The sequence below is a fragment of the Hypanus sabinus genome, chromosome 23 (assembly GCF_030144855.1).
Source record: "Hypanus sabinus isolate sHypSab1 chromosome 23, sHypSab1.hap1, whole genome shotgun sequence".
In the NCBI taxonomy this organism is placed as follows: Eukaryota; Metazoa; Chordata; class Chondrichthyes; order Myliobatiformes; family Dasyatidae; genus Hypanus; species Hypanus sabinus.
In genome coordinates this window covers 26,971,458-26,990,771 of record NC_082728.1, presented here as the reverse complement: position 1 = coordinate 26,990,771, position 19,314 = coordinate 26,971,458, and the positions used below count along the sequence as shown (strand labels likewise).

General features: G+C 41.5%; 1 protein-coding gene across 1 annotated transcript in view; it reads left to right on the top strand.

Annotated features, from left to right (window-relative positions):
• Positions 1–14,650, top strand: part of fasn (fatty acid synthase) — an 80,702-nt gene extending 66,052 nt beyond the window's left edge. The window contains exons 38-43 of the mRNA XM_059948586.1: positions 2,186–2,374; positions 3,176–3,400; positions 5,172–5,392; positions 6,837–6,935; positions 9,749–10,000; positions 13,037–14,650. Coding sequence (XP_059804569.1) covers positions 2,186–2,374; positions 3,176–3,400; positions 5,172–5,392; positions 6,837–6,935; positions 9,749–10,000; positions 13,037–13,174 — 1,124 coding nt within the window. The 3' untranslated portion in view covers positions 13,175–14,650. The remainder of the gene's footprint in view (positions 1–2,185; positions 2,375–3,175; positions 3,401–5,171; positions 5,393–6,836; positions 6,936–9,748; positions 10,001–13,036) is intronic.
• The last annotated feature ends 4,664 nt before the right edge of the window (positions 14,651–19,314 follow it).

Below are 19,314 nucleotides of genomic sequence, written 5' to 3'. Positions count from 1 at the left end.
TCTCTGGGATGTTAATATCATTTGCCTTCTGAATTGCTTCCCAAAATTCCAGCCATTACTACTCTGCCGTCATCCCTGCCAGTGTTCTTTTCCAATCAGTCCTGGCTAACTCCTCTCTCAAGCCTCTGCAATTTCTCTTACTCCACTGTAATGCTGATACATCTTACTTTAACTTCTTGTTCTCAAATTTCAGGGTGAATTTGATCATATTATGATCACTTGTCCCAAAATGTTATTTTATCTTAAGCTGTCCAATTAATTCTGGTTCATTGCACAATACCCAGTCCAGAATAACTGATCATCTAGTGGGATCAACCACAATCTGCTCTAAAATGCCATCTTGTAGGCATTTTAGAAATTTCCCCCTCGTGGAATGCAGTACCAACCCGATTTTTCCAAATCCACCTGCATATTGAAATCTCCCATGACTATTGTAACATTGCCCTTTTGGCATGCATTTTCAATCTCCCATTGTATTATTTAGGCCACATCCTTGCTACTATTTGGGGGGCCTATATATGATTGTTTTTACCCTTGTAGTTCCGTAGCTCTATCCACGCGATTCAGCACCTTCTGCCCTATGTCACCTCTTCCTAATGATTTCATTTCATTTCTTTTTTTTTTTACTAACAGAGCAATGCCACCCCCCCCTGCCTTCTTGCCTGTCCTTTCAATACAATGTGTATCCTTGGACGTTAATCTCCTAGCTATAATCTTCTTCTAGCCAATATTCTGGCGTTCTGTCCTCCTTTCCAGCCTGATGATTGGTTTTGACCTGAAATGTCAACTGTCCATTTCTCTCCACAGATTGATCTTTTAAGTTTCTCCAGCATTTTGTGTGCTCCAGATCTCCAGCAATATCTCTTATCTCAATATTACATCCTGTAATAAAATGACTTGTGTATCTGTACCCATGGTTTAATTTAAGCTACTATTTCACACGATTGTTAATGTACCTTTTGATCTATCTGCTAAGTGGCTCTGATCACTTTGTTTCCCCATTCTCTTTAACATTTCTCCCTGTAAGGTTGAGTTCCCTGGCTACCTTTGTAACACTACTCATACTCAAGTTAAATGCAGTTTAACTCATTTGAAAATTATTAGCCTTGCAATACATTAAGATCCACATTAACAAATCAAAGTACATATAAATTTTCATAAGATAACAGATTCCTCATTATTTTTCAAAAATTCTGATTAAAGTATGCTTGTCAACTATTATAGTCATTTTACAACAAAGTGTCTATAAATCATGAAATTCCACAACATACCATAAAGATTGGTTGGGTACGATCTAGCTGGAAGTGCTTTCGACAGACCTTTCCTCATCAAATTTCTGCCATTCGCTCATAAGTGTGTTGAGGGTGTAATTCAGTGTTGACCTGGGCACCAAATCAGAAGTAGCAGGTTAACTGACTGTCAAATACTTGGATTTACACTTTATTGACCTTGGATATCTACACATTTCAGCTGATCCAATTCTGTAAGCTATATGTCACCTTGAATTTTAACCCACCCACACTTCCTGTTGACTCTGTAATGGGACATGATTTAGAATGCACCACTGATTCCAATGTATATGTTTTTTGCTGCAAGTGTTGGCAGACCATTAAGCTCTGAATGTGTGGTGGTCGTCCTTTAATTACTTTACAAATAAACATGCATTTTAGATATTATCCTTGAATCATAATGTGAAGAGTTACTCCTGGTGGTTATGCCTTAATTGAATTCTGCAAGTCATATGTCACGTTGAATTCTAACCCATTTGCACTTCCTGTTGACTTTGGGTTAGGACATAGTTTGCAATGCACCAGTCATGGTCTAAATGCTTTAACAGTGTTAGTGATATCAGCTCATCTTGTGGTTGTTTGAGACCTGAAACCACTTGTTTCAGAGACTTAAGTATATCAGAAGAATCTTACAGCATTGTGAAAGTAAAAAGAACATTTACAAACACTTATAAATAGGCATTTCAAACAATAATGAATGTACATAACTGATAGCAGCATAAAGGTTTGAAGCTTGACATGATTTCTCGTACACAATAATTAGCTCATTGGGAACTTGCTATTCACACATTTAACTGTAATAGAATTTAATACAACCAGTGACTTCGCAGTGACCATGTAATCAGCCGCTGACCTTCATCTATTGAGCTAAAATTCTGCTCTTTTACTTCTCCAAGGTGCACGTGATGTTAACGGCTTGAACCCAGATGCAACTCTTGCTGACCTCGGCCTTGACTCTCTGATGGCAGTGGAAGTACGACAAACTCTTGAAAGGGACTATGAAATAGTTGTGACGATGAGAGAAATCCGACAACTCACCATCAATAAACTGCGCGAACTAGTAGATAAATCTAGCAGTACTGGAGGTAGGAACATGAATTTTTTTCCCCCTATTCCAGCAAAATGGCACACCAAGGTGTATTTGTTGTTATACATGAAGTGCAGGGGTTCCCAGAATCTGCTACTTGAACAGGCCTGCAGATATAGGATGATATGGTAACACACTTGGCCAGAACCAGCCTGTCCCAGAGTCTATGCTGGAAGTTTAATCTCGATCTCTTCCCTTTTTACCAGACTTTTCTCAAAAACCTTTGCTTTGAAGATAATTTGTTGATCTCGCTCTTCAAAGAGTCAGTTGAGCTCGAATCCACCTCATTTTTTGAGGAAGAGTGTTGCGCATTTCTATTATGCCTTGTATCAGAAGAATAATTTAACACTTCAGTGGGTTGAAAGCAAAAATAAATCTTTTCTGTCTTGTGTACCGATTTCTTATTTTCCCAACATGGCAAGCTTGGAATGACCTTGGCATATGAATGTGGAGGAAATCTTCTTCCAATGACCCTCCCTTTTAAAGCATAATGACGGTGAAGGATAGACGATTAATGTGGGATGTTTTCTTCCTCCTTAAACATTGCATGAATAAGTACATGTTGATGCTTTTCAAGTAACACCTTTTGAACTGTTAAGGGCCGGTGTGGCAGGTGCTCTTGTACCTTGGCTTACAGCAAAATCCGGCTCAGTTCTTCAAGCTGCTTTCTGATATTAGTTGTGTTGCAGTTTCTGCAGATGTTAATTTCTATCAATATATATTGTGATGATGCATATTTCAAGTACAAATTTAAAGCACATAACCTTGCTTTAGGTAATTAGTATGTTCTTTGATGCAGAATCAAAACCTGCTCCCCTGACGCCAGTAGACGCGCAGCTGAAAGAGCTGGACCTCAATGTTCTACTCGTCAATCCTGAAGGTTCAACCATCACCCAGCTGAATAACGTGGAGAATAATGAGCGCCCTCTCTTCTTTGTCCACCCAATTGAGGGGTCAGTTGAAGCCTTCAAGACCCTTGCATCCAAAGTCAGCATTCCCTGCTATGGTCTTCAGTGTACACAAGGTAAATTCATGAATATGCTCCCATCACTATGGAAATTTTGGGAGAATATTCCTCTTGGAGTGGTGGGGGGGGGGGGGGGGGTGAATGAATAAATGTTAAGATTCTAGCTAGATTTTATGCAGCATTACCTATATAAAGTATATTTGCTATTCATTAAGCATTGCAAAATTCTAATTTGTAACAAGATTTTATCAAAGTATTAGTACTGTACCTGAAAACAACATTAAGGTGATTTTGTAAGCACAGATGCAGCTGTTTTACTTTGCCAAAATTTTCATAGTCTTGGAGAGCTCCAAAGCAGTCTGGCTGAAATCCTGGGCTGTACTTGTCTACCAGCAATGGTAGCACAAATAGTCTTTGTTTTTATTTTACTGTATATTTTTAAAAAACAAAGTTCAATCGGATGCTTTTGTCATTCAAGTGGCATCTGCATTCCCCATAGTAGTACTATGAAGAAACTACTGTTCCACTTCACTGCTGTGGCTTTTTTTTTTTTTAAATCTATCTTTTTTTTTAGATTAAATATTCCTGTCAAATTTCTCAATCCTGCCTCTCCCTCCCCACTCCTCCCCATTCCACAGGTAAGGGGCAGAGGATTGTTTTGGAGAACTGGGTTTTCTGCTCTCAATATGTATAAAACAAATTTATTTATTGGTAGTATTTATCCATGGTATTGATATTGGTTTATTATTGTCACATGTACCTGTTACGGATGTGGAGCAACTCTGAGGGGCCGAAGGGTACTAAGTCCTTTTTGAGAATCGCAAGATCGCTATTATTTCGGGTCTGAGACCCAGGAAATGAGAGAGATGCACATCATGTCAGGAAATGAGAGAGAGAAAGAGAGAGAGACACAGAATACACAACCAGGTGGAATGTCACCTGACATATGCGGAACGGAACCACTGATTACTGCCATTGTCTCTTGGAGAAGGAATTATGTATTGAGTACTGTACTATTCATTGAAACCCCTCAGGGGACAACCAGAGTGGTCTAGTTGAGGGATTGCATCATCCCAACCTGATTGACATCTGAGACCCCGTGAGTGAGGATAAAAGAGGGGTCTGGGGAACACCCCTCAGACACACCAGGAGAAACGCTGGAAATCCAGTGACAGCATTTCATAGCGAAAGCTGGTGGGAGCTTGTGTATGTCCTCCCTTGCCTGGGTAGTGGGCTCATCACGGAAGAACGGTTTAGCTAAAGGAGAGGTCACACTTGAACGGCCACAACAACGAGACACCTGATGGATCGAAATCATAAAGGAAAGTCGGCAAGCTTTTCTCTTTCTCTCTCTCTCTCTCTCTCTCTCTCTCTCTCTCTCTCCCCAACAATTGCAACACAGTGACAAACAAACGACGGCAGCCTGTGTGAACTGCAGCAAACTTTATATTTTCATCAGACAATTCATTATCCCCTAGACAACTATAGAGCTTATTTCTTATTGGTTATTATTATACCCACACCTTTTAGGTTTATTGTTGACGTATATTATCTGTATATTTGCATTGATATTATTTTTGTGTATTTTTACTAATAAATACTGCTAAAAATAGTATCATCAGACTTCAACGGACGTCTCTATCTTTACTAGTAAGTAACCCAGTTATGGGGTTCATAACATGCCAAGGTTCAGTGAAATGCTTTCATTTGCATGCCATAATGGCAGATCTTGTCAAGGATAAATGATTCTAGTCTATGTAGTAAAAAGAAATGAAATGCAGGATATAACAGCGTGGATTAATTTAAGTTTCTCTGCTTTCTGATGCAGCCGCTCCCCTGGATAGTATTCCCAACCTGGCTTCCTATTATCTGAGCTGCATTAAACAGGTTCAACCGGAGGGACCCTACAGAATTGCCGGCTATTCCTTCGGTGCCTGTGTGGCATTTGAAATCTGCACACAGTTACAAGCGCAGGCCAGCATGCCACGACCTGTTGACTGCCTTATTTTACTTGATGGTTCCCACTCTTACGTGGCAGCATACACTCAGGTATCAAGCGATGTTAAGATTCTATCTTTAATATCTTGCAAATTGCCTGAACTCAAAAGACTTGTTTTTTTTCTCTCTATCTCTCTCTCTCTCTCCTTATTCACACCTCACTCCCAAATTCTGATTAACCCACCTCCAGAAATTGTTCCATTTAAGGTTCTGTTGAAGGAAGAATATGCGAAATGTCTTCCCTTGCCTGAATAACCTGTTCTGAATTTCCATCTTGCACAATGCCTCCTATTTTGGTGTAGATCTGTTCTTGCCCCGTTGTTATCTGCTCTGCGTCTTCCCAGATCACAAGTGAACACGGTGAAGACTGTACTTTGACCTCTCCCCCCCCCCCCCCCCGTGGAGATTCCTCAGAATGGTGGTGACCTGTGCTCACTTCTCATGAGATCATCTTTTTTCAAACTTAGAATTATAGAAACTGATATTGACTTAAGTAGAAGAAGCTTCATGTGCAAAATCAAAAAAATGTTTCCATAATTGGAGACTGGTTGTATTACTTCAAAGTCCGAAGCGAATTTATTACCGAAGTACATGCATGTCTCTATATGACCTTGAGATTCATTTTCTTACAGGCATTCACAGTAGAACAAAGCAGTACGAGTAATTATTTAAAATAACTGCTGGCAAAGACTGGCAAATAACTAATGTGCAGAACAAAACAAACTGCACAAATACAAGAAATAAATAAATGATACAGGAGGAACTCAGCAGGTCGGGCAGCATCCGTTGAAATGAGCAGTCAACCTTTCGGGCTGAGTCCCTTCATCAGGACTGAAGAGAGAGGAGGCAGTGGCCCTATAAAGAAGCTGGAGGAGGGTAGGAAGGAGAAGGCTGGCAGGTGCCAGGTGAAAAACTGGAGGAAAGATTATATACCGCCTGGGTAGTCTCCAAACCCTTGGCATGAACATTGAATTCTCCAACTTTCAGTAATTCCCTTCCCCCATCCCAGTTTCACTCTGCTTCCTCCTCCAGCTACCTATCACCTCTCTCGATTCTGCCTTCTACTACCTATAGTGCTTTCCCCTTGCATTCCTTCTTCACCTCTCCTGCCTATCCCCTCCCCCACCCCTTGACCAGCCTTCTCCTTCCCACCGTCCCCCCACCTTCTTTATAGGGCCCCTACCCCCTCCCTCTTCAGTCCTGACGATGGGTCTCGGCCCGAAATGTTGACTGCTCGTTTCCATGGATGCTGTCCAACTTGTTGAGTTCCTCCAGCATGTTGTACGTGTTGATTTGACCCCAGCACCTGCAGTGTACTTTGTTTAATAAATGATACTGAAAGCATACCTGACCCCCTTTCTTTCTCCTCTTCCCCCCCCCCCCACCACTCCCACACACACATGCAATCTTAGAGAAATATCTACTCCTACACCTTTTTTAACCCTGTTTGTTTCCTAAGATCAGCACTAATAGTCCTGTTTCCATACACTTTTAGAGTTACAAAGCAAAGCTGACTACCGGCAATGATGCTGAAGCAGAAACCAAAGCGATGTGTGCATTTGTTGGGCAGTTCACAAACGCAGAACACAACAAGGTAAGTTCTGTGAAAAATGAATGAATCATCACAAATGCAGGTGTGTCACGTACCCTGTGACGGGTTAAAGAACCAGCAGAAATGGAAAACACTTTGGAGTCTGGTATTGCTAATAACTAATATCATTTATTAGTAACTATGCAAAATATTAATATAAATGCTGATATATTAAACAGGTTAACAATGACTATATATTTACAAGTGTGGAAATAGAAAAAAATATGCTTCTTCAAGCCTAGGGGTGAATGAATACAGCCTTACGATGATGAAGAAAGTTTAGTCCAGTTCGTGGTATTTAGTTGAGTAGAGTTGGAGAGAGAGAGAGATCTTCAGGTGAGCTGATGCCATCAATCTTCCCATTGTCCTCTGAAATCATTTTGAAGTCACTGACTGTGACCATAACAAAGGCGATTGTTCTTCTGTGGTGGACTTATCAACCCAGGCCAGGGTTGGGCACACAAATAACTCCCCACCAGTCACACCCTCTCTGCACGCGAGAGCCACTGATCCGTTTCCCAGAATCGATCCTCCGAAACCCACCTTCCTGTGGGCACAAGCAAGCTCATCCATTGTCCAAAACCACGTGTCCGGCAGCTGACCTGGCATTTATCTCGGCGTGCTGAACACCAGCTGTCCATCAGACTGCTCCGCCCTGCTCCCTCGGTCAGAACAGGCAGTGTCCTTGTAGAAATGTAAGCAAACTGCCGAGAAACCATAACATCAATCTTCCGAGCATTCTTCGTCTCTCTCTCTCATCATGACAAGGTCTCTGCGTTGGACACCTCCCTCTCACTCTCTCTTTTAAGAGCACAGTTCATAGGGTCAATTCAGGACCCTGTCACAGGTGTGTGAGAGAAGTAACTCCCGCAAAATGCTGCGGGTACTCAGCAGTACAGGCAGCGCCTCTGGAGAGAAAAAGGCCGTCGGCATTTTGGGCCAAGAACCTTTCAATGGGACTGGAAAGAAAAATGGCAAAGGCCACAATAAAGGGGAGGGGGTTGAGGAGGAGCTGTTTATTGTGGGGGGGGAGGGAAATGTGAGAAAATGGCAGGTAGTAGGTGGAAGAGTGAAAGGGCTGAAGAAGAAAGAATCTAAAAAGAGAACAGTAGACTGTGGAGTGGTGAAGGTGGGGAACCAGAGGAAAGGTGGTGTGGTTAATGGGCAGGTCGTGAGAGCAGAGGAGGGGGAAAAGGGTGAAGGGGTCTTGGCAATAAGGGAAGTCAAAGGGGTGGTCAGGAAGGAGCGGTTACTGGAAGGTAGAATGATTGATGTGGATGCCACCAACACGAGCATGAAATGTTGTTCCTGCAGTCTGTGTCTGGCCTCAGTGTGGCAGCAGAGAAGGCCACGGGCAGGCTTGTCACTGGGGGAACGGGAATTGAAACTAAAACGGCTGGCCATCGAGAGATCCTGACTGTTACAGTGGGCAAAGTGATGTGTTCGAAGAAGCAGTCACCCAGTCTGCGCTGGGGCTCACCAGTGTAGGGGGAGGCCACACTGGAAGCACCAGATACAACGAGCATCCCTCATGGATTCACATGTGAAGTGTTGGGCCTCATCATTGTCACAACAATTCCAGTGTGAACACCAGTTAATTACATGTCATAAACATCACTGGTATCTCTAAACAAGTGACGTTGAGGAGATAAGTTAGTCTTCCCCATTATCCTGTGGGTCTTCATTAAACTCCACTCCGAGCAATGGAGCAGAAATAATTGTAATTTAATGATTGAGCTTGGTGTTCAGTTTTAACATAGCTAACTTGTAATCGCTGTAGATCCAATGTACAGTAATGACATCTATGTTTCAACTGCAATAAATATTGCCATGATATTCAGAATATTTAGAGAAGTTTCTTGATGGTGTTCTCTTCCTGCCTTTCAGCTTAGAATCTAGAATCTGGAATCAGATTTATTATCATATGATGTGAAATTTGTTGTTTTGTAACAGCAGTGGAAAACCAAAAAATGTATAAATTACAAAAATGAATAAATAGCGCAAAATAAAGGAATGACCAGGGAGTATTTAAGGACTGTTCAGAAAGCTGATGGTGGAGGAGAAGAAACTTCTCTAAATTCCCTGAGCTTAGATCCTCAGGTTCTTGTACCACGTCCTTGATGGTAGCAAGAAGAAGTGGCCATGTCCTGGATGGTGCCTTCTTGAGGCTCCTCATCTTGATAGAAATGGAGAGTGTGGAAGCCCTCGGGGAAAAAGGAACCCATCAGCCTTGCAGATCACATGTTGCTCATGATAACAGGAGCACTGAAAGACTCAAATTGATGAGTTGTTTGGGTTAGAGACTATTGGAAAAACAATAACTAGTACATTATCTCCAAATCTAATTATTTTAACGATGCCACATTCTCCATGAAACAATGTAAAACTTTCCCTCGTTCTTAGTGTGTTGTTTTATCTTAAACAAGGAGCATGTTATAGTATGGTAGTGATTTTTTGTAAGTTGGGCTTATTTTCCAAATAAAGCAGAACAGTTATGAGCCTGTTAAATTTCAAAGAAATGCAGGAAAATTAAGCTCTAGTTCTATTCTAAGGCAGAGTTGAGGATGGCTTGCATCCTTTCTATCTTTGTGCTTCTAAAGTGGCCAATGAAACCAAAATGGGATCCACTACCTCTGCCAAAGGCTGGCCAAAAGCTGTCTGACTGCATAGGTGGGCACCTTTTTTTTTGGGCAGGTGGTCTTTGGCAAGTCCTGAGATTCTCCTTGAACTTGTAAGTTGGTGAAGTCTGAGAATTTTTGTACAGCTGACTAATGTGGTTGGTGAAAGATTAACCATTAACATCCTGCTTTCTGCAGCTCTTTGAGAAGTTACTGCCTCTGGAGAACTTGCAAGCAAGAGTCAATGCAGTTGTTGATATGATCATCACAAGCCATAAAGGCATTAACCGTAACACGCTCAGCTTTGCAGCTACTGCTTTCTATTACAAACTTAAAGCAGCGGATGAGTACGTCCCGGCATCTAAATTCGGTGGAAATATCACACTGCTGCGAGCAAAGACAACTCATGAACTTCAGGAAGGTCTTGGTGGAGATTACCAACTTTCAGAGGTGAGCTGTTGAAAACTTATAGATGGTTCTCTCTTTTTCTAGCTTGTGCTCTGTCTCCCTTGTTCGCATGCTTGCACTATCTCCTATAGTTTCTTCCATTTGATAACAGAAATGGATACATTTGGAAACACAGTAGAGTTTGTTTAGTTTCTCTTGCTAACCGCATTGAAAATGTTACTTTGTATCCAAACAATCTGCCACTTTGACAATACTTCTAGATATCTATCCAAATATCGCCTTTTTATGATTCATTATTACTGTTGGAAAAAGTGCTGTGAAGTACTTTTGGATGCTTTCCTATGTTAAAGGGGGCATATAAATAAGTTGTAGTTTCCCTCATGCCTTATCTGCCACGGCCTTTTTCCCTTATGAAACCACCTGCTCTCCTTGGCTGCATAAGTCTAGGGAATACCACTCTGGTCCAGTCAAACCTGTGAGTTTGAGATGGCTCTCCTGCCCCAAACCCTGGTTTGTATGGATGCTGTGTAATTTGTTACCCTGTTGTGACTCAGTGCCAAGAAATAACAGACAGCACACTGCATATGATTAAAGGAATTGTATTTATGAATCTTAACTAAAGGCTTAGTAAAGAAAAAGTGCAAAGGGCCCATTTATAATTTAATAGCCAAAATTGCACACGTTGGAGCTCACCTTGAACTTGTCTGTCACTCGTGCGCTGGGCACACGGTCAGTGTGAAAGCATAAAGCACCTTCTGAACATCGCTTGCAATCCATCTCAAATAAACTGGTCTCCCACCAGGTCATATCCTGCAGCGGATTTGCCCCAGCATCATCTTTCTTTGTCTCCCGCCGAACAAAACAGCCCAACTCACACCGGTGTCAGGCACACAACTCAAAAACACACTCCCCTCATTGGATGGCTTACATTCCAAAGCATCCGTAATCTCTAACCATACTCCAAACACTGCTTCGCAAGAAGACCATTACATTAGCAGTGAAGCCTTTCCCAGGGTGTTACACTGGTATGCAATCTGGTGGCTCTGGGCTGTCATGGTACAGAAAAGGAGGTCAAATCTATTAAAAATAATAGCTAAACAAAATGTTCTTCCTTTCCCCCCGCCCTCCCCCTTTTTAAACTGGTGAATTGAGGGGAAAGATACCTGAAAGAGCTTACTATACTCTTTGACATCTGCTTTTTAAGGAGTGTGCTCTTCAAATGTCACTGGTCTTTTAAAGTCTAAATTTAGATGTCAATCCTCATACATCCAAAAGACCAAGTTGAAGAGTAGAAGCATAGCAAATTTGCTTGGAATTGGGAAAGACCCTATAGAACTTGGGGTTGGGAGAAAGAAAATGCACGCGCACGTGTACGTGCACACACACCCACCAGTGGAGGGAGACACAAATCAAAAGACCAATAGACAAAGTAGTCAAACGTCTGTCAGCGGGCACCATGCTGGAATCTATAGTTTTTGAGTTAATACAAGACAAAATGGTATCAAAGAGTTTCTTGGAGGATATCAAAGACAGGATAATTTAGGGGGAACCAGAAAATGTGCACAGCTAGATATTTTCTGCTAGTTAGCCACTGTTGAAATAAATGTATCATTTTTGTATTGGCAATCAGTAATATAGGGTGTCATTTGCATCAGTGCTGATGTTGTGCGTACAGTGGATTGTGGTTAACTAGGCTACAGTTAATCAGGGCAGCTGCTTATTTTGACAACTTTTTTTATTTTTTTAAAAACAAAAACTAACCATTTATTTGGGATGCTTTACCACTTAATTTAAAACAGGAGACTATTGCTGAACAGTAACTAGCATCAGTCGCATGCAATTTTGTAGCTGTCAGATACTACACTGCGCTTAGAGTGAACAGTTAAATAACATCACTTGCATGTATTTATGTTCAATAAGCAGTTAGTTTTGCCACTGATAGCTGGCAAAAAAAAACGTAGTATGATACGGACCTGTTTTGCTCATTACGGCTTCAAGCATTCAGGCTTGAAGATGCCAGCAATGAAAATGAAACAATTTCACTACTTCAAGTTAGGAACTACATCAAATTAGAAGCTATCGACAATCATCTTGAATGTTACAATGATACTGAAAACTTGGAAGATACAATTGTTGAAGAAAACTTGTTACCTCTAGTAGGTGCCTGTGCTGATTCTGTTAATTTACACAGAACACAACTGGATGAATTCCTCTATCCATAATTAGGAATCAGTAAATAATTCTATAATACTGGAATAATATTGGTAATGTTCTAATTTGTTCTGTATTTCATTTAAATACATGATTTGTTGCTGAGTTTGTCATTTTTTACCTTTTTAACTATTTCCATGGTACTTGGGTTAATTAGGGAAGTCGCTTAATTAAGTCAAAATGTCCTCGTCCTGATATGTCCCAATTAAACACAATCTACTGTATTTATAAAGGGTTATAAAACTTTGAAGAGTCTAAGTGCACTTTTTCAGATTTACTGAGGATTTCAAAAACAAGGTGGGATCTTAAGTTATCAAGTCTCTACAAGTGGTATTTCTCTACCCACCTCCCAGAGGGTGATTATAAGTGTTGGTATAGGAGAATGGAAATGATGTAAAGTGTACATATGTTACTTGCAAGTATATGCTGAACCTCAATAGATAGTGATCCAGGATGTGTTTGTTGCTGGCAGAGCAGTTGGGATAATCGGAAGATGAGCCCCTCAATTGCATCATTAACTCTGTGGAAAGGCAAGTTAATTGACCATGTGTTTCAAAATGAATAATGTAAATGTTTTAGCTGTTGACGACAGCTTCTAAAAGCACCTTAATCAGTTCCCAGTATTTGGGTAGTATAGAAACTTCCATCAACGCAGTCCATTCCCTTATCCTCAGCATCGCAACAGGAACAATGATAGGAAAGGTTTTAAAAGATATGGACTAAATCAAGGTAAATAGGCCTAGCTCAGGAAGATGCCTTGGTTAACATGGATGATTTGGGCTAAAGGGTCCATTTATGTGCTGCATAACTGACATTTGCATTCCCATATTTCTGCAGTAAAGGAGATTAATTTTGTTCCACTTCCAGGTTTGTGATGGCATGGTCTTAATTCATGTCATTGAAGGAGATCACTGGACTTTCCTGAAGGGGGCATCAGTGGATTCTGTCGTCAGCATCATCCATAACACATTGGCTGAGCCACGAGTTGCCGCTCGGGAGGGTTGAAGAAAATATCAAAGTACTGTTAATTTGACTGTGGTTCCTGCCACGTGGAATAGATTGTACAGCTATTAAGTCTCTTCAAAATGAATTTGTTGCAAAAGCTGTAATTTTATGTGGCTTAGTTGAAATTCAGAGCAGTAAATATAGTGCTTAATAGAGTAAAAAAGAAACTGATATGTGGCTGGACCAATACGGGCAAACAAGGAAAAACTGACTGACCTATTTCTGAGATGTTTATTGTCTATGAGGAAATAGAAACCAATGATGCTTCAGTTTTTTAATTTGTCCACTGGAATAGCTTGTAAAAGAACCGTGTAATGTGGAAGCTATCAAAAGCATGACCCATTCCTCTGTATTTTTATGGAAGTAATGTTTACAGTATGGGAGAAAAGTTATAAAATATTTGTGTTTTTCTGTGTGGAATGAAATAAAGATGGTCTTTTTTTTCCTCCCCCAGTAATGAAGATTGGCATTAAAGTAAGTGGAATGACCAGATTAATCTGGAATGATATGTTGTTATGTGCCTGGTTTCAAAGCAGAAGAAAGTGATTTCAGGACTTGGCAATCTCTCATCAGTTCATTTGGCTTGTCTGAATTGGGAAAGTTGCTGTTTGGAAAAACCATAATAATGAGGCTTTTTGTGGTAAATGGGAAGTTGCCATTGATGTCCCATTATGACAAATATTGGTAGCTGAAGAAATTTTACTTTACTCTGACTAGTGGAATGTAGGCCAAGTGAAATTTGAAACACTTGAAATTGCATACTATGTAAGGCAGCCAAAACAGGGTTTCACTAAAACAACCGTTGATGCCCTGTCACTCATGTAAAGTACTGCCTCTGTAAAGCAGAAACCATAGCTATTTTTCACAGAGAAAGCAGAATACATTTCATTTTCATGCAGTTCTCCAGATCCTTCTCCAACTCATTAGACAATTAGTTCCCCTACCCCCCCCCCCCATTAATTATTTATTAACTGCCCCAGTTTAGAAGCTGATAGTTCTGAAGCACCCTCTGGCTAATGCACTGATTCTGCAGAAAAAGCTCTGCAAAATAAACGCACAAAGGGCCATAAGGCTCTGAGCATTTCACGTGGATGGTGAATGAACCCATTACTATTTAATAAACTGGAATATTCTGGTGCAGCATTAGGTGCATGTATTGCAAGTGCCACATTTTCTTCCCAGTAGAACCTGTAGCTGAGATATTTCCAAAGAGGTCAAATTTACAGAGGGACTGTAAGGATCATGCTTTGAGTTAATGTGACAATTACCCTGACATGGAAGAAAGAACATTCCGTGTATTTGTGAACATCGGCCAGTTCTGCTGTTCTGCAGTTCGAACAGTCGTTAGCAAATGTCATTGAATTTGTTTCATGTATTTTGTGGCTTATTTTTTTTCCCCTTGGTTTTGTAAAACAGCTACCTTGGGCCATATTCATGTCTTGTATGTTATGTTTTAATAAAAATCAATACCTGAAACTTGTTTAAAATTCTTTTTCTAAAGCAGAACTAGTTGCATTTTAAGAGTAATTTTAGCTGGTTAGATGTCTGAAAGAATTAGCTGATGTCTGTCAGTTTTTGGTTATACACGAATAGCCATTAAACTATTTCCTCATGAGAGTGTAATTGATTCCTGCCTCCTGTTGTATCCCAGGTTCCTTGACTGATCGTACAAGGAACACTTTACCATGTATTCAAGGTGAGGCAATGCAGTTTGTATTATCAACGTCCAATAAAACATCAATTCACAACAATTTAAGTGGTATACTCTGCTGCAGGTTTCATCTAGCCTCCTATGCTGCTTCCTCTGTTCAGTTTTAATTTCACTTTTCTAAACTCTTGAGCAAAACCACATCTGAACACAAGTGAACTTTCCTGATACTTCTTAAAAAGACAGCTCCAGTCAGAAATTTAGTTTAACACGGGTGTTCTTATCCTCATACAAAAGGCTAAGCATGACTCCGTAAGCTTCCTTGGTGATTTTTGAATCCAAGCATACAGTACATAATGAAGCCCTTTATCCTCTTCATGCTTGGAAGCTGCAGATATAACAAACGCACCACTTTGTAAAGCTTTCCATTGTTACATTCAGTATTGTCAGAGAAAATGACATTTGCACATCAGAAAATGGTAAAGTGAACCCATCAGGATGAGAAAGCAGCTGTTACAGCCCTCGGGCCTGCTCTGTCCTGTAAGTTCATGGCTGACTTGACTGTTTGCCAAGCTATCATTACGAAGCCTCAGGCTTGCTTATCAAAAATCTAAATAATTTTGCCTTAATTTTTCAAAGGCTTTGCGTCTGCTTCACTTTAATAATCAGTGCTACAAAAGCTCAGGGCTCACTGGAAAAAAAAATCACCTGTCTTAATTTGAAATCCCTTTGTTGCTAAACAGCACCCATCCCCCACCACAAGTTCTAGATTTTCCCACAAGTGAAAGTATTCCCATTACTTTCACACTGTCAAGATTCCCTCAGATCTTATGTTTCAAACACATCTCCAAGTTGTCTCTATTTGCAAGCCTAGCCTGTTGAATCTCCTCATAAGACAGTCTGCCTCTTCCAGCTAAGTCTAGAAAATCTTTTAACTACTTACAGTACGTAAGCATTCTGCTTTAAAGCAACTCGCTATACATTATACTCTGTGTAAGCTGGTAAAAATCTCTTATAATTGAAGTAGAATCTGGCCACTTTTGTACTTGATGCCCATTGCAGTAAACAATATTAAGCACTATACTAGTAGGCTTTACAAATCATACGCCAGGTTTTGCTGCGTCTGAAATATCTAAATCTCTCATCGTTTTTGCCAAAATGGATAATTTCACATCTTCCCACATTATACTCCATCTATTAGAACTTCATTTATAGAAATTAAGTTTTTTTTGGCTGGTTTTGTCTTGTACTCTTAATTTTTCCTTCCTTATATGCTGCATTTAATATGATGTAGCTACTGTCAGGTGGCCTCTGTGTAGTCATGGTGACCTGCTGCCTTCATCATTTCCCATGCTCACCTAAGCCTCTTGCATCCTGGTTTCCTGAAATTGGATCGTTCCTCTTTATTGTGCTGGCAGCACAGAACCACTCCACCAACCTTCCCTAGCTTCTAGTCCTGCATAAATGTCATATATACTAAAATATTTAGATCTCAATCTATTTCATGCTGCAACCATGTCTCCCTCACAACTATCACACATTCACACGTTATGGGGAAATTAAATTATCTCTGAAAGTAGGAGTACATACGGGTTTGAAGTGTAAAGGGAATTGTGGCAAAAAGTAAACCCCTGCAGTCAAAGAAAAGCAATATTATGTAACTGATATTTCCAGGTAGCCCTGATGCTCAGGCAGCGTCTATGGGAGAGAATAAACAATCAAAGTTTCAGGCTGACACACTTCATCTGGACTGGAAAGGAAGTGGAAAGATGCCAAAATAAGGGGGTGGGGGAGAGGGAGAGGAGGAAGGACAAGCTGGAAGGTGATAGGTGAAGCCACGTGGGTGGGAGAGGGGTGATGAGGTAAGAAGCCACGAGATGGTAAGTGGAAAAGGCAAAGAGCAGGAGAAGAAGGAGTCTGATAGAAGACAAGAGGATCATGGGAGAATGTGAGTGGGGATGGGCACCAGGAGGTGGTGACAGGCAGGAGAGGAGAACAGGTAAGAGTCCAGAGTAGGGAAGTGGGAAGGTTATAATTACCAGAAGTTGGAGAAATCAATGTTCAGACTACCCAGACAGAATATGAGGTGTTGCAACCTCTACCTGAGATGGGCTTCATTGTGGCAGAAGAGGAGGCCATGGACCAACATGTTCAAATAGGAATTGAATTAGATGGTCGCTGGGGAATTCTACTTTGCTGTGGATGGAGCTGAGGTGCTTGACAAAGCTGTTCTCCAATGTACATCAGATCTCACCAATGCAGAGGAGGCTGCACCGGGAGCACCAGATACAGTAGACAGGTCATTCTCTGATGGACAGGATCCATAAAGGAAAGGTTGTAAGATTGGGCTCCCTCACCTCCAACCCTCTGACACTCAATACAAGAGCTCCTCAGGGCTGTGTACTAAGTCCCCTCCTTTACTCCCATGACTGTATCACCATCCACAGCTCCAATCTGCTAATTAAATTTACCGATGACACTGTATTGATTGGTCCTATCTCAAACAATAACGAGGTGGCCTACAGGGAAGAAATAATCTCTCTGACACAGAGGTGTCAAGAAAACAACCTCTCCTTCAATGTCGCAAAAACAAAGGTGTTGGTTGTCGATTACAGGAGGAATGGAGACAGGATAACCCCTATTGACATCAATGGATCTCCGGTTGAGAGGGTAAACAGCTTCAAGTTCCTCAGCATCCACATCACCAAGGACTTCACATGGTCTGTGTGGTGAAAAAGGTGCAATAGTGCCCCCTTCACCTCAGACAGTTGAGAAAATTTGTTATGGGTCCCCAAATCCCAAGAACTTTCTACAGGGGCACAATTGAGAGCATCCTGACTGGCTGCATCACTGCCTGGTATGGGAACTGTACTTCTCTTAATTGCAGGACTCTGCAGAGAGTGGTGTGGACAGCCTAGTGCATCTGTAGTTGTGAACTTCCCATGATTCAGGACATTTACAAGGGCAGGTGTATAAAAGGGGCCTGTAGGATAATCGGGGACCCAAGTCACCCCAACCACAACCCATTCCAGGTGCTACCATCTGGGAAGCGGTAGCGCAGCATAAAAGCCAGGACCAACAGGTTCCAGAACAGCTCCTTCCACCAGGCCATCAGACTGATGAACTCACGGTGATTTGACTGTACTCTTATATTACATTGACTGTTCTATTTATTATAAATTACTATGATTGCGCATTGCACATTTAGATGGAGACATAACGTAAAGATTTTCACTCCTCATGTACGTGAAGGATGTAAAGTCAATTCAATAGTCAATAGATTTTCATGGAAATGTTGCCTCCCCTGGAAGGACTTGGTGTCCTGAATGAAGATGAGGGAGGAATTGAATGGGCAGGAGCAGCACTTCGGAAGCCTGCAAGGATAAGTGCCAAAGGGAGATTAGTGTGACCTATGGACAAAAAAATCCTGGAGGGAGTGATCCCTGTGGAAGGCAGAGAATGGGGAGGGGGTGGAGGTAAAGATGTGTTTGGTAGTAGGGTCCCTTTGAAGATGACGGAAGTTGTGGAGAATGATGTGTTGGATGTGGAGGCTCATGGGGAGGTAGGCGACAACAAGAGGGATTCTATCCTTGTTAAGATGGAGGGAGTGCTGATGTCCAGGAAATGGAGGCAATGAGGGTGAGAGCAGCATGGATGGTGAGGAAAACCTCATCCTAGGAACAGATGAGGTAGAGACGAAGGAACTGAGAAAAGGGAAAGGCATTTTTACAGGAGACAAGCTGTAAAGAGGAATAGTCAAGATAGCTGTGGGAATCAGTGAGTTTATAAAAGATATCACTAGACAGTTTGTCTCCAGTGTTGGAGACAGAGAGCTAAAGAAAGGGGAGACAGGTGCCAGAAACAGACTGAGCGAATTTAAGTTCAGAGTGGAAGGTTGGTGAAATTGACGTGCTCAGCATGGGTTCATTAATCAGCACCAATGCATTGGTCAATGAGTGCAGAAAGAGTTGTGGAGCATTACCAGTGAAAACTTGGAATGTGAACTGTTCCACGCAGCTGATGAAAAGTCAGCTGTAGCTGGGGGCCCTTGTGGGAGCCCTTGGCAACACCTTGAGTAAGAGAAAGTGGGAGGAGCCAAAAGGGACATTGTCGAGGGGGAGGACCAGTCCCCTAGATGGAGGAGGGGGCGGTGGAGGAGGGGAACTGGTTGGGTCTGTTTCCAAGAAAGAAGCGAAAAGCTTTAAGGCCTTCTTGATTAGGATATAGAAGTGTATAGGGACAGAACATCCATTGTGAAAATGAGGCGATCAGGGCCAGGGAACTGAAACTTGGTGAGATAGACAGCATGAGAATTGTCACTGATATAGGTGGGACGGGACTGAAGGATGGGGGATAAAATGAAGTCGCAATATGGCTGTCTTTTCATTGGCTATGTGGAACAGTCTTTGGTGATGCAACACTTCACATGCAAATCTGTTGGGGCCAACTACTGTATCTGGTGCTCCCAGTGGCTTTGGTAATTTCTCTCCTC